The 21,776-nt window shown below is 42.1% G+C and overlaps 1 protein-coding gene across 1 annotated transcript; it reads left to right on the plus strand.

Moving 5' to 3' along the window:
• Window positions 1-107: 107 nt before the first annotated feature.
• On the plus strand, window positions 108-21,581 carry ahctf1 (AT hook containing transcription factor 1). The gene is given in 42 exon segments (XM_055036513.1): window positions 108-371; window positions 2,754-2,880; window positions 3,670-3,823; window positions 4,076-4,178; window positions 4,367-4,547; window positions 4,896-5,103; window positions 5,739-5,855; window positions 5,985-6,069; window positions 6,160-6,310; window positions 6,474-6,606; window positions 7,013-7,194; window positions 7,297-7,358; window positions 7,475-7,603; window positions 8,076-8,166; window positions 8,361-8,450; window positions 8,798-8,938; window positions 9,308-9,412; window positions 9,612-9,708; window positions 9,827-9,950; window positions 10,061-10,117; window positions 10,241-10,387; window positions 11,085-11,275; window positions 11,350-11,494; window positions 12,240-12,371; window positions 12,494-12,641; window positions 13,118-13,268; window positions 13,349-13,456; window positions 13,676-13,820; window positions 14,223-14,438; window positions 14,522-15,173; window positions 15,431-15,568; window positions 15,649-15,754; window positions 16,705-16,826; window positions 16,907-17,196; window positions 17,286-18,571; window positions 18,574-18,958; window positions 19,035-19,302; window positions 19,829-19,993; window positions 20,072-20,160; window positions 20,886-20,957; window positions 21,082-21,161; window positions 21,279-21,581. Coding segments are annotated over 41 exon segments (7,566 nt in total). The 5' UTR covers window positions 108-371; window positions 2,754-2,759; the 3' UTR covers window positions 21,478-21,581.
• Window positions 21,582-21,776: the final 195 nt, after the last annotated feature.

The following is a 21,776-nucleotide window of genomic DNA, read 5'->3' on the forward strand; positions in this document are numbered from 1 at the left end:
ATACTTCGGGCCACTAGATGGCGGTAATGCTACTTTAAGTTGATTGGCAACCGCCGTAAAATCTGAGGAAGAAGAGAATCTTCCGCCCAAACAGAAGGGGGCGAACGTCTGGGTTTGCCGCGCCTCGTCTCCCAGAAACGAGGACGACAAACAAGAGCTGCACGGCGTACTTTCCGACTGGAAATGGCGCTTCGTGTTGTGAAAGCCTGAAGTCCACTGAGCCTTTTCGTTCCTTTATTTTTTTTAAAACTCACTTAGGGTTCTTGGAACTGGTGAATTTCGAGAACAAACGGATTATGACAGAGGAAGGAGAGATTCTTGAGGGAAAACAAAGCAATAGTGGCTCCGAAGCCTTCATCATCCTTGGACAGGTAGTGTAACGATGATAGCAGTGCATCACGTTTTTCAGCTTAGCTAGTTCAGACGTAACACAACCATGGACCTTATGCTGGCTAAACCCAGAGAAACGAGTTGCACTGGGAGCTTTTTGCGCCTTACTGAGACTGTTTTATTCACGGTGTTGCCAGGAGCTACAAGCTATCGGTGCTTAGCCTGACGTTACATTTGAACTGTCTTGGCATGAGCACCAGAGCTAATGGGTTTAGCTTAAGGTGTTGAGTTGCTGCTAATGGTAAGGAATCCTCAGACGTTACCTCTCCTAAGATATTTCTGACTAAACTACAAACCCCGCAGTAATTACGAGGTGGACTTTCGGCTTCCAATTTAGCAGCGTTAGCAAAAGTAGCAACGTAGCCCAAGTGAGTATTTTCAACTATTCCGACTTTCTGTGGAAGGGGCAACCACTACACCTTGTCAGTGTTGTTCGTTTTTTCTAGCATCAATGTTGCTGGTTATCACAAAATAATAGGATTACCAAACTTCCGCATACTGTTATGCAGCGTTGCGTTATCTCGGTGAAGCTAAATGAACTAATCTTGGGTGACCTTGCATGCTAACGGCTTGCTAATGCAACTGAAGGAAAACCGACACTCTTTAATCCCTATCTAGGTCTTCAAAATAATGACTTATCTCACACCTTATTGTAGTTTACGTTTAAGAGAATAATGCAAGTTTATGTTTGCTCGTCTGAAAGGGTAACTTGCTTGTTTAGCTGCTGTTGGTGAAGTTGGCCCAACGTCGGTAAGTCTGAGGCTAATCGTTGCTTTGGTGATAATATTTTACTATTTCCTCACTATTTGTCGCTTAAATTTTTGTTCGTGTGTCTGACTTATAGCGTGTGTTTTGTATTAAATGCCATAAAAAGATGCGCCACAATAACATCTCGAATTATAATAGTTGTTGTTTCACTTTTTGTGCCAGTCTACTCTTGCCTTTTTTTAAACTCTTTGTTTTTGGTCCATCTGTAATGTGTGGTCCCCTATTCAAATTTAAACAATGTTGATTGTTCTGGTTGTCTGTCCACATGTGGCGTCTTCTCGGTGCCAGCTGGATGGTTGCGCGGGAGTTCACTTGAATCGGCCGTGTTGTTTTTTCCCCAGCGGTCACAGAGGGCAGTGTTGTGTGAAATGCAGCACAGGCAGTTCAGCACTTGGGCTGGTGCATCTGTCCAATGCAATCCTGCAAACATGGCATTGAAATTATAATAACTTAAGAAAATGGAAGAAAGCCAATAAGGTGAACAACAGCCAATAAGCAAAGACACATGAGTTTTTGTTGTTCAGGGCTGCTCCATTAGAGGACTAAAAGGCAGAATCAGCTATTATTTTTCTCTGATCTGTAATTGACAGATTACATACTGATTCCCCCCAGTTAATATATATTCCATTACAAGCTAAAAACCAACAGGATACATTTATGCATTTTCTGTTGAATTCAAACTACTGTTATCAAAGAACCTGCAGTACATTTTTGTTTTGGCCTCTTGAAGAAAAAAATAGAATCTGTCAGAGTTGGAATGAGCAGGTCAAACTGCAAAGAAAACCAGAAATGTTTAATTTGTTTTCTTTAAAAATCTTCTGTATTTATATGATTTTATTATTTGTTGAAGTTTTTGTTTTAAGCTACTTGCACTGATAGTTTTAAAGCATTATTACAAAGGGATTGGTTTGATCTGTGCACATAACAGACGGATTTGTAGAGTTTATCTGCTTCTTTCAGACATTGTGTCCCTAGCAGCTTGTCACACAAAGCCTGTCACTCATTTGTTTCGTTTGGGGGGTCTCGAAAACACTTCAACAGACCTAAAAAAAAAAACAGCAAAAACTTCACTATATTTTAGCAAAAATGTTGCCATACCACAGCTGGACCATCGTTGAAAGGCCAGGTCTAAATTGTTATATTTTTGTTTGCCAGCAGTGAGGAAATCTTTAAGAAAAATCTGTGGTTTCTTTTTTTAAAATAGATTAGAGAAATGCCAAATACTTCTGAGTTTTACTGTAAGGAGTTTACCTAAAAGCATTAAAAGGAAAGAAGCCTGATCCTGCCATTCCCTCATTGTATCCTAGCTGTTCTTTCCTCTAGCAGCTTATCGGAGCTAGCTGTCAGGTTGTACATGAGCTAACAGATGTGCAGCAGTGTTGTTGATTTGGACCCACGCTCAGTTTCAGACCCAGTTGTCAGCAGCTGTGCTTTGAAACAAAGCTCTCATTTGAGCTAAAAATCTGCCAAGTTGACATTTGAGTCCTCTTGGTTTATAGAATGATTTCTAAATGTGTGTCTGGGTTGTGTGTTTAGGCAGTTTATGTTAAATATGCCAGAATTATGATGGGTGTCCTCTGTTTTTGTTGACACAGTGAACGATGCATGACCTGACTGCCCAAGTCACCAGCAGCCTGCTGCCCTTCTCTGGAGTGACTGTAGACGCTCTGGGTGAGGACGAGATCAGCTTGGACAGTGTCCTTCATGGCAGGTTCACTGTCGGTAAGCATTTATTTATTACTATTGATTTATAATATTTGTTTCTCTGCAAATGAATGTTGTTAAAACGTAGGACATTTTGTAAACCTTTTTATGTGAAATTAGACCAGTCATATAATATTTCACAGGGTTTCCCAAAGAAAACATGCGAAACCTGGTGCTCAGGTTGACAGAAAATTTCAAAATATCATTTGATTGTTATGCATTTTTGGAAGACTAATACCTAAACACCAACTATAAAGTCTTAATAAAATGCAATTATTAAAAAACCCTAATAAAGCAACAATGTGCAGCCTGCTGAGGCACAAGTAAAGTGTGACCTGCTGGGCTTATAATACACTGAGGGAAATCCTGTTTTAGAACCACAGTGAGAAAATGTATCAAGTCCAAATCCTTTTATTTAGTTACTCTTATAAATTAGAACAAACTTAGAACCCAGAAAAACTACCTAAGCAACTACGTTTTAGACTCCAATTCTTCAGGAATTAGACCAGAGGATACTAATGCTTATCTAGCAACCCTGAACAGGAGCTCCTAGTTTACATACTTTAGATCAACATTAGATTGTTTTCCCCCTTTTGCTCTTTCCTTTGGTTTGTTATTTTGTCTGTACTTCCTTTTCATTCCTGTAAAACACTTGTTGCTGAAAATGTGATGTATAAACAAGGCTATCTTACCTTATAGGACACTTAAACAAAAAAAGTCAGCACCTTATAGGAATCTGGTCTCAATTCCTGCAGTTTGCTGCAGTTACTTTTGTCTTTTATTATAACTGAGACTTTATTTCTTTAGGCCGTAGCGGGTTGGCCTGGCTGGCCAGTGGATCCAACCTGGAGGTTGTCCATGCCGTGACAGGCGAGCGGCTGTCTGCGTACTGCTTCAGTGGCGGCGGAGGAGAACACCCACCCATTGTTCTGGCCGCCAGGGATTTCAGCTGGCTCAAACGGTCAGGACTCGGGTTCAGCTTCCCTGCTTTTTATGTCTGTGATTGGTGATCAATAGACTGGTATCAGTCTATTTAATTGCACATCGTTCAGCAGCCATGTATAAAAGAGGTCAATGTGGATCCATTTTAAAGATTATTGGTGATTGGCCAGAAAACTGCGCTCTAATGCTTTTTTTATTTTCTATATTGCATGACTGCCTACATATTTTTATGTGCAGATAATAACAGATGCTTTTCTCGTTACGTTTCCAGGTCTGGACTGCTGGTTGGCTTGGAGGAAACTGAAGGCAGCGTGCTGTGTCTGTATGACCTGGGACTGTCCAGGGTGGTGAAAGCCGTGGTTATACCAGGCAGGGTGAGTTTCCTGCTGACCCTTTTAAATTGACATAAAATGCTGCCATGAAAACTGTGGAGTTCTGGTTCTTAGACATTAGATCTAACATTGCTGTTGTTGAGTCTATCTTTATAAAACTTGATTTACAAAATGAATCATTTAGCATAAAGTATCTAACTGTCATGTGTTTTTCTTCTCCTTCCATTCAGATTACAGCTATTGAACCTTTAGTGAGTTATGGTGGAGCCAGCACTTCCACGCAGCAACTCCACCAGAGTTTACGCTGGTTCTTTGGAATTGCTGCTGTGGTAACGGATCTGGGTCATGTTCTGCTGGTGGACCTCTGTCTTGATGATCTGTCCTGCAGCCAGAGTGAACTGGAGGCCTCAGGTGAGAAGAGGCTGTGGACAATGTTTGTTTGTTTTTTCTGCTTGGTTTTGTTTTTTGTGTAGTTGGTAAATGATTTGAATTTCTGATCAGCTGTAAAATATCTACAGTTTTAGCTCCGTAGCACATACAAAGTAAACAAATTGGTTAAATCAAAGAGTTTGATCTTAGAAGAAAACTTGTTCAATACTTTAGGCCCGCAGAAAATAAATTGATCAAATCTCTGGATATGATTAAACCAGCAGCTAAGTTTAGTTATTTCTCTACAGAGAAAATTCAGTGGATTCAAAAATATTCTACGACAACTATACCATTTTTTTTTTTTGTGTGAATGTATTTGTCTGTTTGCAGACCTGCAGGTGGTGACCAAATCTCCTGCAGACATCCCGCGGCTCAGAGAGGTCAGCTCCCGCCAGGGCAGACATCTCTGCCTGCAGCTGAACCCGCCCAGCGGCGTTGGCGTCACGGCCCTGCAGTACGTCTCCAGAACCAACCAGCTGGCAGTGGGATTTTCTGATGGACTCCTGCAGCTGTGGAACATGAAGACGTTGAAGAAGGAGTGAGTGTTTATGTTTATTGATAAATTTTCAGAAAAAGCTGTTCCTTCCCCCCAAAAAAATTATGTTGCTAATCTTTGGATTATGTTGCATACCTTTGCTGTGAGTAATTCTCACTAAAGCAGCTCCACCCTCTGTTTATGTGTCAGGAAGTGAATCAGGAGAGCCGCTAAACCCACTCAAGTCTCGTCTCTGTTGCCTCTTTGCTTTTTTTTTGTTGTTTTTTTTATCAAACTCACTCAATCTAGCCACCCATTTTAATGATCTTTAATGATCAACTAGAATATTTTACAATGGATTGAATTCAGTTTTTTGTGCTTTATGCAAATTATTTTATTTCTTCTTTCAAAAAGCTGCAGACTCATGTGTACCAGGTTTATCAACCCATCTACCTCCATGTAGTTTGGGTCTTCTTGTTGAGCAGGACCTCCTTAAGAAACCTTCATTCACTCGTTCACTGTACATTTACACATTACATAATGTTAGAAGATGTATTTTCTGTGGATTGTAACAAGAATAGCTCAAAACCTATCATTTATCTGCAACAAACGGACTGGAACATAAAACTTTGTGATGATTTGCTTGTTTTTTATATGCTCCTATTTGTAAACAAAGCTGTAATAATGTATTATTTTAGGTACCACTCACAGTTGGAGGGGGGCAGAGTGCCTGTTCATGCCTTCACCTTCCAGGAGCCGGAGAACGACCCCAGGAACTGCTGCTACCTCTGGGCTGTCCAGTCTTCTCAGGATGTGTAAGGATCACATTTAATCAGGATTCTGTGCTGTTAACATTTCTAGTTTCAGTCGAAGCGAGCATGACTAGTCCCCCCTCAGTCCTACCTCGCTCTCTTTTCGACTGTTTTTCTTTTCCTCCCACACAGCGAGGAAGATCTGGTCAGCCTCCACCTTCTCCAGCTGGCCTTCAGCGAAAGAAAATGTCTGGCTTCTGGGAAGATCCTCTATGAGGTTTGGCGTTTATTCCCTCAGTATTTACTAATATACACTCTGAAAAGTGCATTTCAGTGCTGAGAAACGCAGCGTGTTGTTCTCTCACAGGGTCTGGAATATTGCGAGGAGCGATACAGTCAGGATTTAAGCGGCACGTCGTTTTCTCTCAGGGCTCAGGCCACAAGCACACGACTGCTGAGCTGCCAGACCATCGAGAAGTTCAGAGCCCATCCAGACAGGGACGACAGTGTGAATGAAGGTTAGCAGTCCTCCTCGTTTGTAGCTCTTAACCCTGACTTTTTTTTATTGTATTTATCTGAGAACAGGTTGTGCAGTTTAGATTACAGCCCTTGGTCCGTTTGACTCGTTTAATTCACCACCTCCTTTATCTCTCACAATTTTTCCGTTCTTGTTTTTTCCAGTTGCATCCCCCGACACCAGTTTGTCCATCTTCTGCTGGCAAGTCAAGGCTTATGGTCAAGGAAGTCCCTCTATGTATATAGGGGTCTTTGACATCAATCGCTGGTACCATGCACAGATGCCTGACTCTCTGAGGTACAGTGGAGACGTCCCATCATTCAATTCAAATTAGTAATTTAAATGAAGTTCATGTTTATCCAGGTCACTTTGGATTTTAAGGTCCAAAAGAATCCTGATAAATGCCCTGATTCAGGCAGGGCATTTATCATATTTCTGATTTATTGTGGTAAATTTCTTCTTCTGATGATTTTGATTTATTGTTACGAAATGTAAATTCCCAATGTCGGAATTTAGTTTACTATTTTTATTTTTTTTTCAACAGTTTGTTCACTCAAAGCATCAATAAATTGGATAATATAATTAAATGCAGTTAAAATTTGCAGCTTAATGATATAAATCACACTTGATTATGTGACTGGTGTCCTTCTAGAACTGGAAATGTTTTTCAAGAGCGGCATTTGTGTGATTGGTCTCTTTACAGAACCGGGGAGTCTCTCCAGAATTGCCCCTACCTGGCCGTTTGGTCCCTGGACTCTGTGGTGCAGATGGTGTCGACCCAATCCTTCCTGGATGTGGTTGTACACGAGCGCAGCCTGAGCCGGGGACTGCCCTTCACCTGCCCCCCTCCAGAGCAGTACTTCAACCCAACCACATACAACTTCGGTAGGTTTAGGTTTACTACAGATTTAACCTTGATATTCATTTTAAATCTGTAAGAAGTTACTTTTATAAGATTTTAAAAAGACTGTTTTTTTCCTGTTCCAGATGCTACATGCTTACTTAACTCTGGAATTGTGCACTTAACCTGCCCTGGGCATCAAAAAGAGGCAAGTTTGTGGTGAATAACCTTTGAGTTCAGAATTGGTAGATTTTTCCATTTGTATCGATTATTTAAATTTGGAGTTAAACTTACAAGTACTTTTCTGTTTGTCATTAAATCCAGACTTTAAGTTTTTTGAAGAAAGCTGCACCTTGTTCCAGTGACATCATCTCCATCAGCTACTCCCACTGCCTCATGTCCGGCCTCCTCTCGTCTCGCGCGGCAGACGCTGCGGCAACCAGCCTCTCTCAGGTTCTTTTTATGATAGTAAACTGCATTGTTAAACATTTTATGCTCAAACTTTACTTTCTTGGGACTTTTTATGCTGATATATCAACATATTTTAAAAATTCATAAAGTTTTATCAGTAAAAATGAGAGATAGTTTTCTGTTGTTGGTAAAATCAGAAAAAATTGGAGAATCTGTTGGTTTTGTTTAAATTTTGTAGATTTGTAGAAAACTGGAAGGACTTACTGATGTAATTTGGAGTCCATATGGCCACATAAAAAGCTACAATGGGCCAGATTCGGCCCATGGGCCTCAAATTTGAGACATGTGATTTAGATGCTTAGATGAGGTTAAGACATTTTTAAACTGCTTCAATTTGCAGTTTTAGTGCCAGAAAATTCAGCATCAATCATAAGAAAAATAATGGAAAAAACAAAATCTAATGTCTGCTGAAAACATTGGTGATGTCTCCTCTGAACTTCCTGTTGGTTTGCAGGAGGAGCAGCTTGATGCCATCTTGTCAACAGCAGTTGAAACCAGTTCCTTGGGGTTAATTACTGGTTGTATTAAGCAGTGGACTGCTGAAGGTAAGGAGCAGCATGGTAACCTGCTTTTTTGCCCTTTTAGAATTCCTTGATAATTTTTCTTAAAATTACCAGGTGAAGATGGTTAAACTTGTAATCAAAGATTGATAATAAATGATTCATTCTTACTGCTGTGTGTTTCTTCTGACTTGATGTGGTCAATCTGGTGTGAACTTCTGATTTCTTCTCCTGACCAGAACAACCAGGATCCGCCCTGAACCTGCGCTACATCCTGGACTGGGCTTGGAACAAAGTAGTCCAGACCAAAGAAGAGCTGGACGGCATCTGTGTGTATATATATGGAGAAATCTTTAGCTCAAACAAAACTTTTAATTGTCGACTCAAAGTTCAACCAAATTTTTATCCTATTTGTTTATTTTTTGCTAGAGAACATCTCTAGAAACATCTTCCTTCTGTTCTGCACTTTATTTTATTTCAAAAGACTCGGTCAGGAATATTTGCATAGCCTGTTGTTGGGAGGCCAGTACCGCAGACCTCTGCAGTACCATGTAACGATAGAAAAACTCACAAACTGCACTTTTCATTGTCATACAAAAATGGAACAACCTAACTGATGTCAGCACAACGTAAAATCCAAATTTTCCGTTCATCCATATTTCTGTTTGGTCTCCAGGCGCTCCGTTGTTCGACAGCTCGTCCAACTTCACCGACCCGCAGACGCTGCAGCTGCTGCAGCACACCCAGAGGCTGCTTAGCAACCTCAGCGCCATCTTCCACTGCCTGCTCAGCGAAGCTCAGGAACTCACACACCAAGGTGCTTCACACACAGACACCGGTCTGAAAGGTTTCCATTAGCCCAAGATATCAGTAAAGTCATCACTGAGGCCTTTTTTGTGAAATCATGTAAAACTTTAGCAAGGTTGTGAGTGATCTGTTTATTACAGTTTCTTGTAATTCACTGTGTAACAATTGAAGAAAACAATTTATTCCTGGTATTCTGGACTTGTCGGCGTGTTCAGGTAGAATATTAATGACGTTATGGTACCAAAAAAAAAAAAAAAAAAAGTCATGAGGAAGAAGCAGGTTGATCTCCATTATATTATTTTAACCTTGAAAAGAACAACATCATGTTTCCTTAATGCTTTAAGAGCTTATTTATCAGCTTTGGGTGTCTTGTTTTCAGGTTTGGCAGGTCTGATGAACAAGAACATGGTGTCCAGTTTAATTTCCAAATACGCTCAAGTGGTACTCTGGTTCTGCCGCACCGGCTTACTCCCCGAGGGATCAGGTAACCAGATGCTTGTCTTTTAGAAAGTTACTAAAAAAAAATCATATCATGTCTAAATATTTCTGTTTAAATTAGTGAACAAATTAGTTATTTCAAAGAACAGGAATTGTATTAGAAAACTGGAGAACACAACTCCAAATAAATATTTCTTTTTGTCCTGAATTCACTCATATTTGCCCCCTATTTGATCTGCCACCAGATGAAGATGCTCTCCAGATTCCCAGGCCTTTCTTCACTCACTCAGTCATCAGTAACTATTACACCATACGCAGGGAGGAGTTGACCAGATTGGCCAAGTGAGTGCTCACTAAACGAATCCGACAAATAATTTCTATATTCTAATCAGAATCTTTCATATTAAAATATGTCACTGTAAATGTTTTTGAGGAAGTAACTCGGCGCCCTCTCTTTCAGGAGTAAATGGTGTGCTGATTGCCTTATGATCGATGGTTTGGTTGGACAGTGTGGTGAACGTCTGACCAATCTGTGGCGGAGGGACGAGGGCGGGACAGGACAGTACCCCCCACCTACGCTGCATGTAAGAGATTTGACTGGTTTCTGCTTTTCTGTTTCTGATGTTTTTCATCTCATGTGCTGATGCAGAAACGCATTCTGTAAAGGAAAGTAATTTATGTTTATGATCCACAGGCCCTGCTAGACATCTACCTTCTGGACAACATCAAAGAAACTACCAAGCACGCCATTGTATCCTCTGGAAATGGCGGCTAGCTGCAGCGTCAGCAGTTCTTTCTTTAGCCTGAGTTGGCGTTTTTTTTAAAAACGTTTAAGAACTGATTAGCTCGATTACATCCTTAACCTGTGCTTCAGGTGATTTACCTGTTGTTGGATGTCATGTACTCTTTCCCCAATAAGGATGGAACGTCAGTGGAATCTTTTCCCACAGCTTTTTCCATCCCCATCGGACTGGTGAAACTGGTACAGGGACTCTGGCTGCTGGATCATAATGACCATCAGGTAAAATGTGATAAAACATCTGAGGTTCATCATGTAGCTGCAGATGGACTTTCTTTATGAGAAAAAAGTATGAAGTGATAGATGCAGCTTTTTATTAAGATTAACTTCGTCCTCAATGAGGCATAAAGATGCACGTTAATAAATAAGAACATTATTGAAAGGTTCATTTGTTTTTGTAGTTTAATAGAAAAAGTGAAACTTTGCATACAGCACCAGAAAAAATTAAGAGACCACTGCACAGTTGTCAGTTCTCTGATTTTACTCTTTCTGGTTTATGTTTGAGTGAAGTGAACATTGATCTGTTAATCTATCAGATTAACAGAACAACATGTCTCTTAAATTCCAAGCAAAAACTAGGAATATTTATTTGCAGAAAAATAACGAAAAAGATGCAGAGCTTTCAGACCAGAAAATAATACAAAGAAAACAAATTCATCTTCATTTAGAAACAAAAATACTAATGTTTTAACTCAGGAAGAGTTCAGAAATCAATATTTGTTTTTCAGAGGGGCTCAGTGCTGTGTGTGGGCTCTTCATTTTTATCTAACAGCTGTTTATGCTAAATTTGATATTTCTGATTGATCAAAATGTGGAAATCCCACGTTGCTTTAATGTCTCTCATCTTCCTCTGATGATTGCTTGTAGATCCTCCTGTGTTAGTATTTTTAGCATTTATAATTTTCTTTTTTGTCCTCAGAGTTCATTTGATCTGCTTCTACACCCAGCTGCTTCTCATTTTCACTTCGAGTGGCAGCATGAGCGGGTTCTGCAGGCGCTGATGTGTCAGGGCCAGCAGTCTGTGGCGCTGCGCTACTTCCATGTTACAAAGCCTCCGATTACCTCCACGGCTCAGGCCAAACTCTCTCTTTCCGTGCTGCTACACAACAGGTCCGTTACGTTTCTGTTCTACTGGTGTTGTTTCATTTTACCCGCGTCAACAAGCCAGTGTCCTCTGGTTCCAGGTGTCTCATCGAGGCGTGGTGTTTACTTCGGCAGCACTCAAACCGCTTGAACATTGCTGAGCTGCTGGGCTTCCTGTATGAGAGCTGCCAGGAACTGGGCCTCATGAAGGAGCTGCTCAAGCTGCCTCTGGGCCTCAGCGAACAGGTAAACAGAGAGTCGGGCCCGTCATGACGACACATTTAGCCAGACGATAAATTGCTCCGGTAATTATTCAGATAAAAGATAATGTAGTTTTTTGAGAACATTTTCAAGTAATATTTTGATAATGGCATAGTCAAAAACAACTTTAATTTTCAAGTTCCAGTCCCTTCACACTGGAACTGGAAGAGATTTTAAAAATCCCAAATAATACAACAACCAAATACAATGAATAAAATGGCAGAAGGCCAGAGAAACACAACAGAAACCACAAAAACTAGATGATAATGTCCCTGTAAACAAAACTGCATTTCAAAAATATTAATCATCAGAGTAAAAATGCTCATTATAATGTATCATGAAATTAATTATTTATTGCAGCAGGCTTAAGGACAGAATTAGTTTGAAATTGGAGATTTTGTGACAGTTTGTTTAAATCTTGACTAAAAACCAGCTGTATAAAGTTTCTTTTGAAAATAATCAATGAAATATTAATCAATAATCTGATGTGTAATGACAGCAAAATGTAATGTTGTTGACTGTTTGTTCTATGACTTTGTATTTTTGTTTTTATGATGTAAAGCTTTTTGAAATGCCTTGTTACTGAAATGTGTAATACAAATACAATTCACAATTGATTGATTGTATTTGTATAACACGTAAAAAGTGTTAGACACATGTAAAAAGTGCATAACACTTTTTACATGTGCATAGACTCAGTTTTAATCTCTGACCGTCTCTGTTGATTCAGGATTGTTTGGAAAAGTTTCTTCAAGGCACAGGCGGCCTTCAAAACAGAGAGCTGCTGATGGTTCACTACCTGCAGCAGGCCAACTACATTCCTGCTCTGCAGCTCAACCAAACCCTCAAAATGAACTTGGTGGTATGTGCAGAAGAACAGATTCTCACCATTAACATTATATTAATGTTATTATGAGCAGTAACATCTATAATCAGATCACATGAAACCTTTACATTGATGCATAGCTTTCACTTTCTTTGCAGAATGAGCGAGACCCAAAGGTCAAAGAGCGATCCAACACCAGGAACTCTATACTGGACCAGTACGGCAAAGTTCTGCCCAGAGTGCAGAGAAAACTGGCGATGGAGCGATCCAAACCTTATCAACATCCATCCACTGTTCACAAAGAAGGTACCTGCTCTGAAATGTGGAAGAGGGTTTTACATCTACTGCGGACATTTTTATTTTTTTTATTTTGAGTATGTATAAGTTGTGACAGTATGTAATCTTGTGCAAATAGTTTTACTTAACCCTTTGAGTCCTAAATTTAAACTCTCTGCCGGTATATTTATGCTTATTTTAATTCTACAAAATTCTTTAGTAAATATTTTTTGATCATTTATCCAATTTATAGAAAGTTATTTTCGCAATTAACCGTTTATTAAAAGAGCGCCCTTCAGATAAATTTTACTCCTGAAACCCTGGGAGTAAAATTACCGTAATAACCTGGTATTGGCAGGAAAGCGCAACGACTTCCCTTTCAGACACCGTGGGAAATTTTCAGATGGCGCAAAATGTGGAGGAATTACGGCCCTGCAAATTTGTCTGCGTCGTTGTTCAGGAGGGTTAAAATCCTATTTTAATTTCATGTTTTTGCTCCACTGTAGTCTCTCGGCCACAGCCGCTGTCTGCCATCACCAAGCGCTCTGCCAACGAGAAGCTGATGTCCAGAGCTGGATTCATCAGCAGCGTCCTCACCAAGATTGAGGAGGTTTGGCTCGGAAAAGAAGCGACTCCCCAGTCCTCACCAGCCAAGACGTGAGATTAATGCTTCAATTGTCTTCTGCGGTATTTAAATATTTTTAATAGTAATGTAACCCTTTCATTGTTGTCACCAGACCGAAAGCAGCGGATGCTCAGAGCTGCAGTCCGAGGTCATCATCGCTCGGTTTTACTGATCCCTTCCTAGGAACGCCCATCACCATGACATCCAAACGAAAGTCAAGGTACTCTCAGGATGACAAGGAGCTGACCCGTTAAGGATCATTTTTCTCAATAAACTGCTTCCAAAATGCATGAAGTATGTCTCCATTAAAAGTGACAAGATATTAGTCCTGTTTGTTTTTAACCAGGTTTATAGCTAAAGGCACAAACATGTGCGCATGCACAGAAGCACATCTTAATGAAAGTAGATTTTGTTTTTAATCGTCTTTAATGTGTCTCAGGCTGATGGATCTGGTGGTCCACCCGTCCTATCAGACTCCTCAGCCTCTCCTCAGTCCCCACGGACCGCCAACCTCCTGGGTTTCTCCAAAGAGCTGCAGAAAAGCGCCTGAGTTCAGTCTCCTGCAGACGCCGCAGGTCGTCAAGGTGAGTCCATCACGTTGGACGACACTTTACTTTTTTTTTTTTTTTTTACGTCTAAAAGAACAACTGAGTGATGATGATTTTTTAGATGATGGTTGTTGTTTTGGAATCGCTCCCCAAATATCTCAACAAAAAAAAAGAACATTTTTATACGGTTGTGTGAAACATGGCCAGGCATTGAGGCAGCAGCTAGTGATTGAGTTATTGATTATTCTGACGATCAATCGGATTAAAGACATTCGCACATTCTCCAGCCCTTTTCTTTGAGCCTTTTTGTATGTAAAAACACATACAAAAAGTATGTTTAATGACATGAAGCACTTTGAACTCCCTTGTTGCTGAAAGGTGCTATACAAATAAACTTGACTGGTGAATGTTTTAACCTTTTGCTCTCCTCTCTGCCAGCGAGCTCGGGCCCTTGCTGCTTCTGGCCCGGTCTTTTCGGCGTTCACACCGCAGTCCATTCTGCGTAGCAACCTGAGACCTACGCCTGTTGCTACTCCGTCTGCCTCTCCAGGGCGCTCCATCACCCCTCCGCTACGCGTCAAAGAGAGCCGCATCACCTTCATAGAAGAGGGAGAGACCCCTGAAACGGAGAAGGGGATCCGGTGGACTAACGGGGTAAAAACACGATGATATTGTGGGTCGGCGTCTCTTGTTTAGTTTGTATATTTTCTGCAAGTTGTGTTTGTGCTTCTCTGTAGATGGCAGCAGACAGTGAGATCAACCAGATAAGCAGAGGCTCCAAAGCGACACGCAAGACCTGGTCTTCACGACGTCCTGAGGAGGAAGAGGAGGAAGGACAGCATCCTCGTGTAAAGTTTCGTCCTCCAGAAGGCGGCGTTCCCTCACCGCAGCTTAAACGCTCTGAGAGCGAGCCGTCTTCCACCCAGGAAGAAGGAAATCCATCAGCTTCCAGTCAGATAAATATCAGTGTGAACTTTGACACCAGCCTGATATCTGTCCAGTCAACAGACACAACTCTGGAGTATCACGATGCTCCACTTTCAGAAGACCCACAGGGAGCCCAGGGACACATACCTGGAGAGGAAGAGGATGATGATGATGTGGTGACTCTGAACATTAGATCTGTGAGTGACAAAGAAACCGAACAAACACCTGATCTGACCACAGAGGAAAACCTTGACCTCCCTTCAAAAACTGACGTGACAGCAGAGGAGTCTCTGAGGGAAGGAGACCCCTGTGAGGAGGTCAGTGGGAGGGGTCAAGCTCTGAGGGAGCATGAGGAGCCAGGAGCTGAATCTAAAGAGGAAGACGATCTCAATACTGTCTCAATGAGCAAAGAGGAAGATGTTGCAAGTCCTGATGAAGAGGAGCAGTCTACTCACCATGAAGGTAAGTTCTTTTTTTTTATTTTTTTATTAGAGCAGTTTGTTTATTTACTCCAAACATAAATAAAATCCCAGCTTATCAATTAATCATTAGTCAAATAAGATAAATCAACCTTACATGAACTCATTAATCAATAACTTGCATCCCTCACCTGAACCAAATTCTTTTGATTAAGTTGATCTTATTTTAGAAAAATAAAACTAACTAAAAGTTTTGCTGCTCTTCTTCATCAAGTTCTCTCTTCATCTTTCACCCTGCAGTCGGTAACCAGGTGAGCGAGAGCTCAGACTCTGAGGTCAGAACTGAGGTCAAAGGTGAAGAACTAAATGTTCAGTGGGAGGCAGCCGAGTCGAACACAGAGCAACCCGAACCACGGGTTGACCTGGAGCAGAGCACAGGTGAGCATGTTTACATGGAAGCACTTTAAACTGAGGGCAGGTCGTTGACCTGGAATGAACTGATTGTTGCTTCCCTTCAGATCTGACCGAGTTTGTACAGAAGCACCTGTTTGGTGATGAGCTGTCTTCTCCGCTCAGCCGCTCAGCGATACACAACGCATCACTGAGCCAGACGAGCCTCAACAGGTGTGTTCTTCCCTTAAAACACCAGTTACTGTTCAAAAAGAGAGGAATCTCAAAAATTCTCACTTTAGTCTGAAACAAAACCAGATGAGATGCTTCTTTTCCCGTCTGTGGCTCAGGAGTAGCTTCATACAGGAAAGTGTCCTGGATACGCCTGTGTGTGAGAAGCTTGAAACTCTGACACAAATTAATTAACTCTGTTAATTCATGTGAACGTCCAGCTTGAGGCTCATCCTCCTGCTGGACAACCATCAATGCCAGCAGCTATAACAATCTTTTTTAAATTCTGTATCTTCTGCAGAATATTCTAATTTTCTAGTTAAAAAAAAACAAACTACTTGCTTTTCAATAGCTGTAAGCCACAAACTTATAAATTAGAGAAACTTTGTAATGACTATGAAGGTTGTATCTGTGGATTTATTTACCAAAATAAATGAACTTTTCAATGATGTAGTAATTTATTGACATCTATTCAATTTAAATGTATGGTTTTAGAAAATAAGTACATTGCAGTCAGCTGAAATTCTAATGCAAATATCTTGGTACACTTGAAATAAGGAAAAACTAACTTGCAAGTAACTTTTTAAGAGGCTTTAGGAGTTTAAGTACCGTAAATAATTCCTTAATATTGATGAAAAATAACTATTTCCATTGGCAGATTGTTTCACTTATAACAAGGAGAAAATGTGTCGTAAGAAGTGAAAAAATGTCAGGGGAACTAGTACTTTTTTCATCAATATCAAGGAATTAAATCTTGCTGAAAAGTTACTTGTCAGATAGTTTTCTTATTTCAAGATATTTGCAAAAGAAAGTAAAACAAATAATTGGTTTTGATTCACATAAAAAAATCTTTGTGAGTTAGAAATGTTTCCAAAACCCTGCAAAGTTTGATATTTAGACATACTAAAGATGCTTCTGATCTGTTTAAAAATGGCTGCCGTCCTCCCATGCAGCGAGTCGTTGGGGGCTGAGGAAGAGGAGGAGAATCCAGCAGCCGCAGAGCCGTCAGTGTTCACGGCGCAGGAATCCACGGCTTCTGTGACTTCCTCAGAGCCAACAAGCAGCGACTCCCACTGTGAGGAAGATCACATTCATTCTCACGTTCACACTTGTTCTGGTGTACTTGATCATTTCACTCGTGTGTTTCTCTCCTAGCTGTAGTGAGCTTGAACGATAGCGAAGAACTGTCCAGTCCTGCATCTGAGGATGAAGGTGAAGAGGAGTCGTCAAATCAAGCTGAAGAAGAGGAGGAGGAGGAGGAAGACGATGTGGAAGATTCTGGTAGTGAGGTGGAGATTATTGATGAGGTTCAGGGTAACGGGAGGCTGCCGCTGCTTCAGCCCAGCTCGGTCTTCATGCAGCAGGAACACGCCCACTTCCTGCAGGATCTGTCAGAGCAGCGAGCCGCTGAGTTCTCTCTGATCGCACCTGGGGCAGAGATGAAGGTAGCGACTTCATGTTAAAGTCAAATTCAACTTTACATTTAGATTATTTTAATCTGAACTGACAGGCTTTATCCTGAATGTGTTTTCAGATCGTAGAGGAAGACAGCGAAGGCGAGGTTGTGATGGTGAGACTCGGCGGAGACGATGGAGGGATGGAGCTGGACGGCAACACAGAGCCAGCATCATCATCGTCGTCGTCATACCTGGAGCTCAAACCTTCCACCACTCTGCTGGTTCCCTTCGAGTTCATGGGGGGACAGCAGGGCCTGGTGGACGGCGCCGACCTCGCTCTTCCGGAGCTGCAGCCGGGCGCTGCGGCCGAAGAGCAGCAGCCGGAGATTCACACCGGCTTTACGCTGATGCTGGACACGGAAGAGGACGGAGTCAAGGAGGCGGCAGTGGCTGTGGAGAATGATCTGCACCCGTCGGAGCTCCCTGAGCTGCTGCTGCAGATGGAGGGGGAAGACCTGTCTGACAAACCTGACGTCATTCCTTTGGACATGGATAACAGGGAAGAAGCTTCACCAGAAAGAGAGAGCACAGCGACGGAAAACCTGGATCAAAATGATGACGGTGGGCTTGAGGAAGAAGAGCTTGGAGATTCTCAAATTGATCTGCAGACTGAATCTGCTGCAGAAAATCAGGAGACAGAAGACTCTGCAGAGATAGAAGCTCCAAAGGTAGAAGAAGTTAGATCATCTGAAGATCAAGAAGCTCCGTCTGTATCGGTTCCAGAAGAACCTGCAGCCGCTGTGAACGACGCCGACTCAGCTGAAAGAACAGAAGCTGTTGAGGAGGAAAAACCAACCCCTCCTGAGGAGGTGCAGCTGCCTGAGGGGAACGGGTCTGTTCCTACAGAGATGGAAAAAAGGGAGGCTGCTATTGAAGACAAGAAACTCGAGCCCACAACATCATCAGACACTGAAGTTGGACCTGAGGAGGAAACGGAGGAAAAACCCTGGAGACAACTGAGGCATAAAAACGTTGCGGAAGAACCTTTGGAGAACATGGTTGGCTCAGAAAGTCAAACTGCGAAACAAACGCCAGCCTCTCGGAGGAAGAAAGCTCCTTCTACTCCATCCCGGATGATGACAAGAGGAAGGAACGTGACTTTTATCTCTCCAGAGGCAGCAAGCGAGCAAGAGCACGACGGAAACGCAGAGTTGACGAAAACTAGCAACGACGTTCCTGCCTCGCCAGCTCGAACTCCGAGGAGAGGCAAACCGCTCCAAATCGACACACCTCGTAGAAGTACTCGCAAAAGTCAGCCGGTAATTCCTACAGAGGAGCCAGAAAGCATGAATTATGAGATTTCCGTGGCTTCAACTCTAAGAGGGCTTCGCCAGGCAGACGATCGCAGAGAGCTGCTGCAGTAAGAACCAGCAGCGAGGAAGAATCTGCGGCCGCAGATGTAGAAATCAAAGAGGACAGCCAAGAGGAGGAGGCGGTGGAAACAATAAGAGGTCGCAGAAACAGCAACAAGACTCCACCTCCTTCCAAATTCAGGATGATTCAGGCCAGCACCCCCAGGAGGTCCAGCAGAAGGACGAATAATACCAACGAGGAAGAGCTGACCCCTGTGACGGTCAAAGAGGAGCCTGTCTCTCTAAAATGCAGCGGCAATAAGATTCGACCACAGATGCTGCCAGTCTTGTTTGAAGAAGACGAAGGAGAACAGAAAGAAGAGAAAAAGCAGCAACTTTCCCATCCTGGGAGGACAACGCGAAAGTCCAGCCAGATCACTATAACTGTGTATCCTCAAGTAAGGGCTCAACCGTCATCCTCCTGTTTTCATTTTTATCGGTTGGTTTCATTCATCTCACGTTTAAACTCCATAGGTAAAACTGGTTCCTGTGTCCCTTCCTCAGAGCAACAGGAGGAGGAGAGAAGAAAGTGGCTCAGTGAGAGAAAGCAAAGGTGCCCTGGAGTCTGGTCCGAACAAAAACTCTGATCCCACCAACAATCGTCGTCCAATGAGAAGCAGACTCTGGGACCATCCTGAGGAGGATCTGCCCCTCCTGGACTCTCCGTTAGAGGTGGACTCAGAAACTCCTGTTGCAGACGCCCTCATCAAGAGACTGAAGGATGAAGAAGAGAAACGGGAAGGTACGATCAATGCGGTTTTAACCCTAAACTCCAGGCCTCGAGGGCCACTGTCTTGCAGTTTTTAGATGTGCCTCAGGTACAAAACACTGGAATGAAATGGCTTTTTTACCTCCTCCTTGTGTAGATAAGTTCTCCAGGGCTTTGCTAATAATTATTCTATTCAGGTGTGGTGCAGTAGAGGCACATCTAAAAGTTTCAGGCCCTCCAGGACCGGAGTTTGATCTAGAACATTTTTAAATGCTTGCTTAAGACATCTTAAATTCATTATAAAAAGTCTTAAATTGAACTTGCTCTCATATATTTGATATGTTTTTTGGGGGATTTTTTTTTACCCCCATGACAGAATCATCTTTATTACGTAAAAAGAAATCTAATAAATACAGAATTTGGTGCAACACAAACCCTGAAGTGAATTTTACTGGATTTTAAACATGGTGAAAGTTGAAATAAAATTCAACTTTGTCAAATTTTATTACGATAAGACCAACATAAAGTCATATTTAAATGTGTTAACTTGTGAAATCAGGTGTAAAGACTGAGAGAAGCAGGAGGAGGAATACCAAATCATCCGTGGATCAGGTTTCATCGCCTCCTGGCCCAGACGACCCGGCACCTGAACCTGCAGCAGCTCAGTTCAACCCAGGAGAAAACTCGTTCATCTACTCGCCCTCCCGACGGCGACAAACAAGAGGTGAGCCAAATCCCAGCCGGTTCATGTTCCTCCGCCCAGCCAGGAAGGTCTCAACCTTGCACTGTTTCTGTGTTTCAGCTCATAAAGCAGAGTCTTCTTCGCCAAGCGAGGAGTCTGAGGCACCGGTCACCCGCAGCAGGAGTCGAGTCAAAGATGCTTCTGTTCAGGTAGAAGATTCAGTTTAACTGCTGAACATATTTAGGATTCTGGAAAAATTATCTCCCTTTTCATCTCAAATTAATGAAGTCATGTTTCATAATGATTAAATGGGAAAAAGGATGCATGGTTTTCAATTCATAAAACAAATTCTTTTGCAACTAAAAACCAATAAATGTGGTCTTTGGGTGCATAAACACCAAACCTTTTGATCTGCTTAATTGACTCTAAGTTTTGTCTAAGAAATTTGGTTCCTTTGAAGAGGCGTGAATACACAATCAAACTCTGATGCGGACCAAAAAAGTAAACTCTTGTCCGGCTACAAACCGAAGTCTGGATCCAGTTCAAGTGAACTCTGCTGTTCAAATGCATATGTGAATGTCAAGCTCCAAAAACAGACTGTAGATCAGGGCATTCTGGGTGAATGCAACCAAAACAAACGTGAGTCGAGCGCCAGCGGAAGAAAAGCCTCCTAGACTTTGGCCAAATACAAACGAGTCATTCTGCAGCTGCTAAAATTTGATGCCACTCCTTTTTTTTTCCTAAACATTTTGTGAAGAGCAGTCTCCTCTTCAGAAGTACTTTTTTTTGTGCACTGTCACCAGAGGTGAGGGGGGAACAGGTTTTTCAAAGTGTTTGGTTTATTAAAAACTTGCTCTTCCCTAACAAATCTCAGACCAGCTGCATTTAATGCAAGATACAGTTTAAATCAGATGAGATCTGGATTTTATTTTAGGGTATTGGAGAAAAGGGGACGAAACACCAGGAATTCTCCTTCCACGTCACACCAAAGTGCTCCTTTGTTTTGGTCTGTCGCTTAAAATATATCAAAGTTTATGATTTAAAAGACGGGTCAAAGTGGTCTAAATACTTTTTCAAAATTTTTACCTTGATGATAAAGAGTCAACTCCTGTTTTCCTTTTACCCTTTAGGATAAAGCTTCCTCAGAAGATGATCGCGTCGAAGTGGAGAAAACATCTAAAACCCGAAAAGCAAGCAGGAAAACAGCAAAGTAAGACTTGCTCTTCAAACCAGATTTGTAGTGGACTTAAATGTTTGACTGTTCTACTTTTTCAGAGCTGAAACTAATGAACCTCTATGCTCACTGTTTGTGTCTCTTCACCCTCAGAGCCGGAGCCGTTTCGGAGTCTGTTCCCGTCGCCGAGGTGGACCTGATCTCGCCTCTGCCCAGCCCGGCGGAGCCGCTGCCGCGAGCGCTGAGGAGGATCACAGACGAAGCGCCGGCTCCGACCACCAGGAACCTTCGGCGCAAACGCGTCACGGACATCGTTTTCTCAAAGCCTGTCACCAGGAGGAGGAAACTTTGAGGAGGCTGGAGGTGGTGATAACCGGTGAACCTCAGGCGGCTGCATGAAGATTTGAACCAAATCAAGTCGAGAGCTGTCAAATAAAAAGGAACGGCCTGAACTTATGATGGTTCTGCTTCTTGAAATGCCTCATAGCGCTGCAGTTTTTCTGAAAAACTTTCTCTACAAAGAGGAAAATGGAAACAGTTGGCGTGGGAAGGTTTATTTTTGGGACAAAAACGGTAAATTCAGTGTGAAGGAGGATTTTATTTTTTGGAGTTTACATTTCCTGCTCATGCAAGTCACAAATGAGTGACCAT

This window comes from Poeciliopsis prolifica, unplaced genomic scaffold (assembly GCF_027474105.1).
Source record: "Poeciliopsis prolifica strain line A6 unplaced genomic scaffold, Auburn_PproV2 SCAFFOLD011, whole genome shotgun sequence".
Lineage (NCBI taxonomy): Eukaryota > Metazoa > Chordata > Actinopteri > Cyprinodontiformes > Poeciliidae > Poeciliopsis > Poeciliopsis prolifica.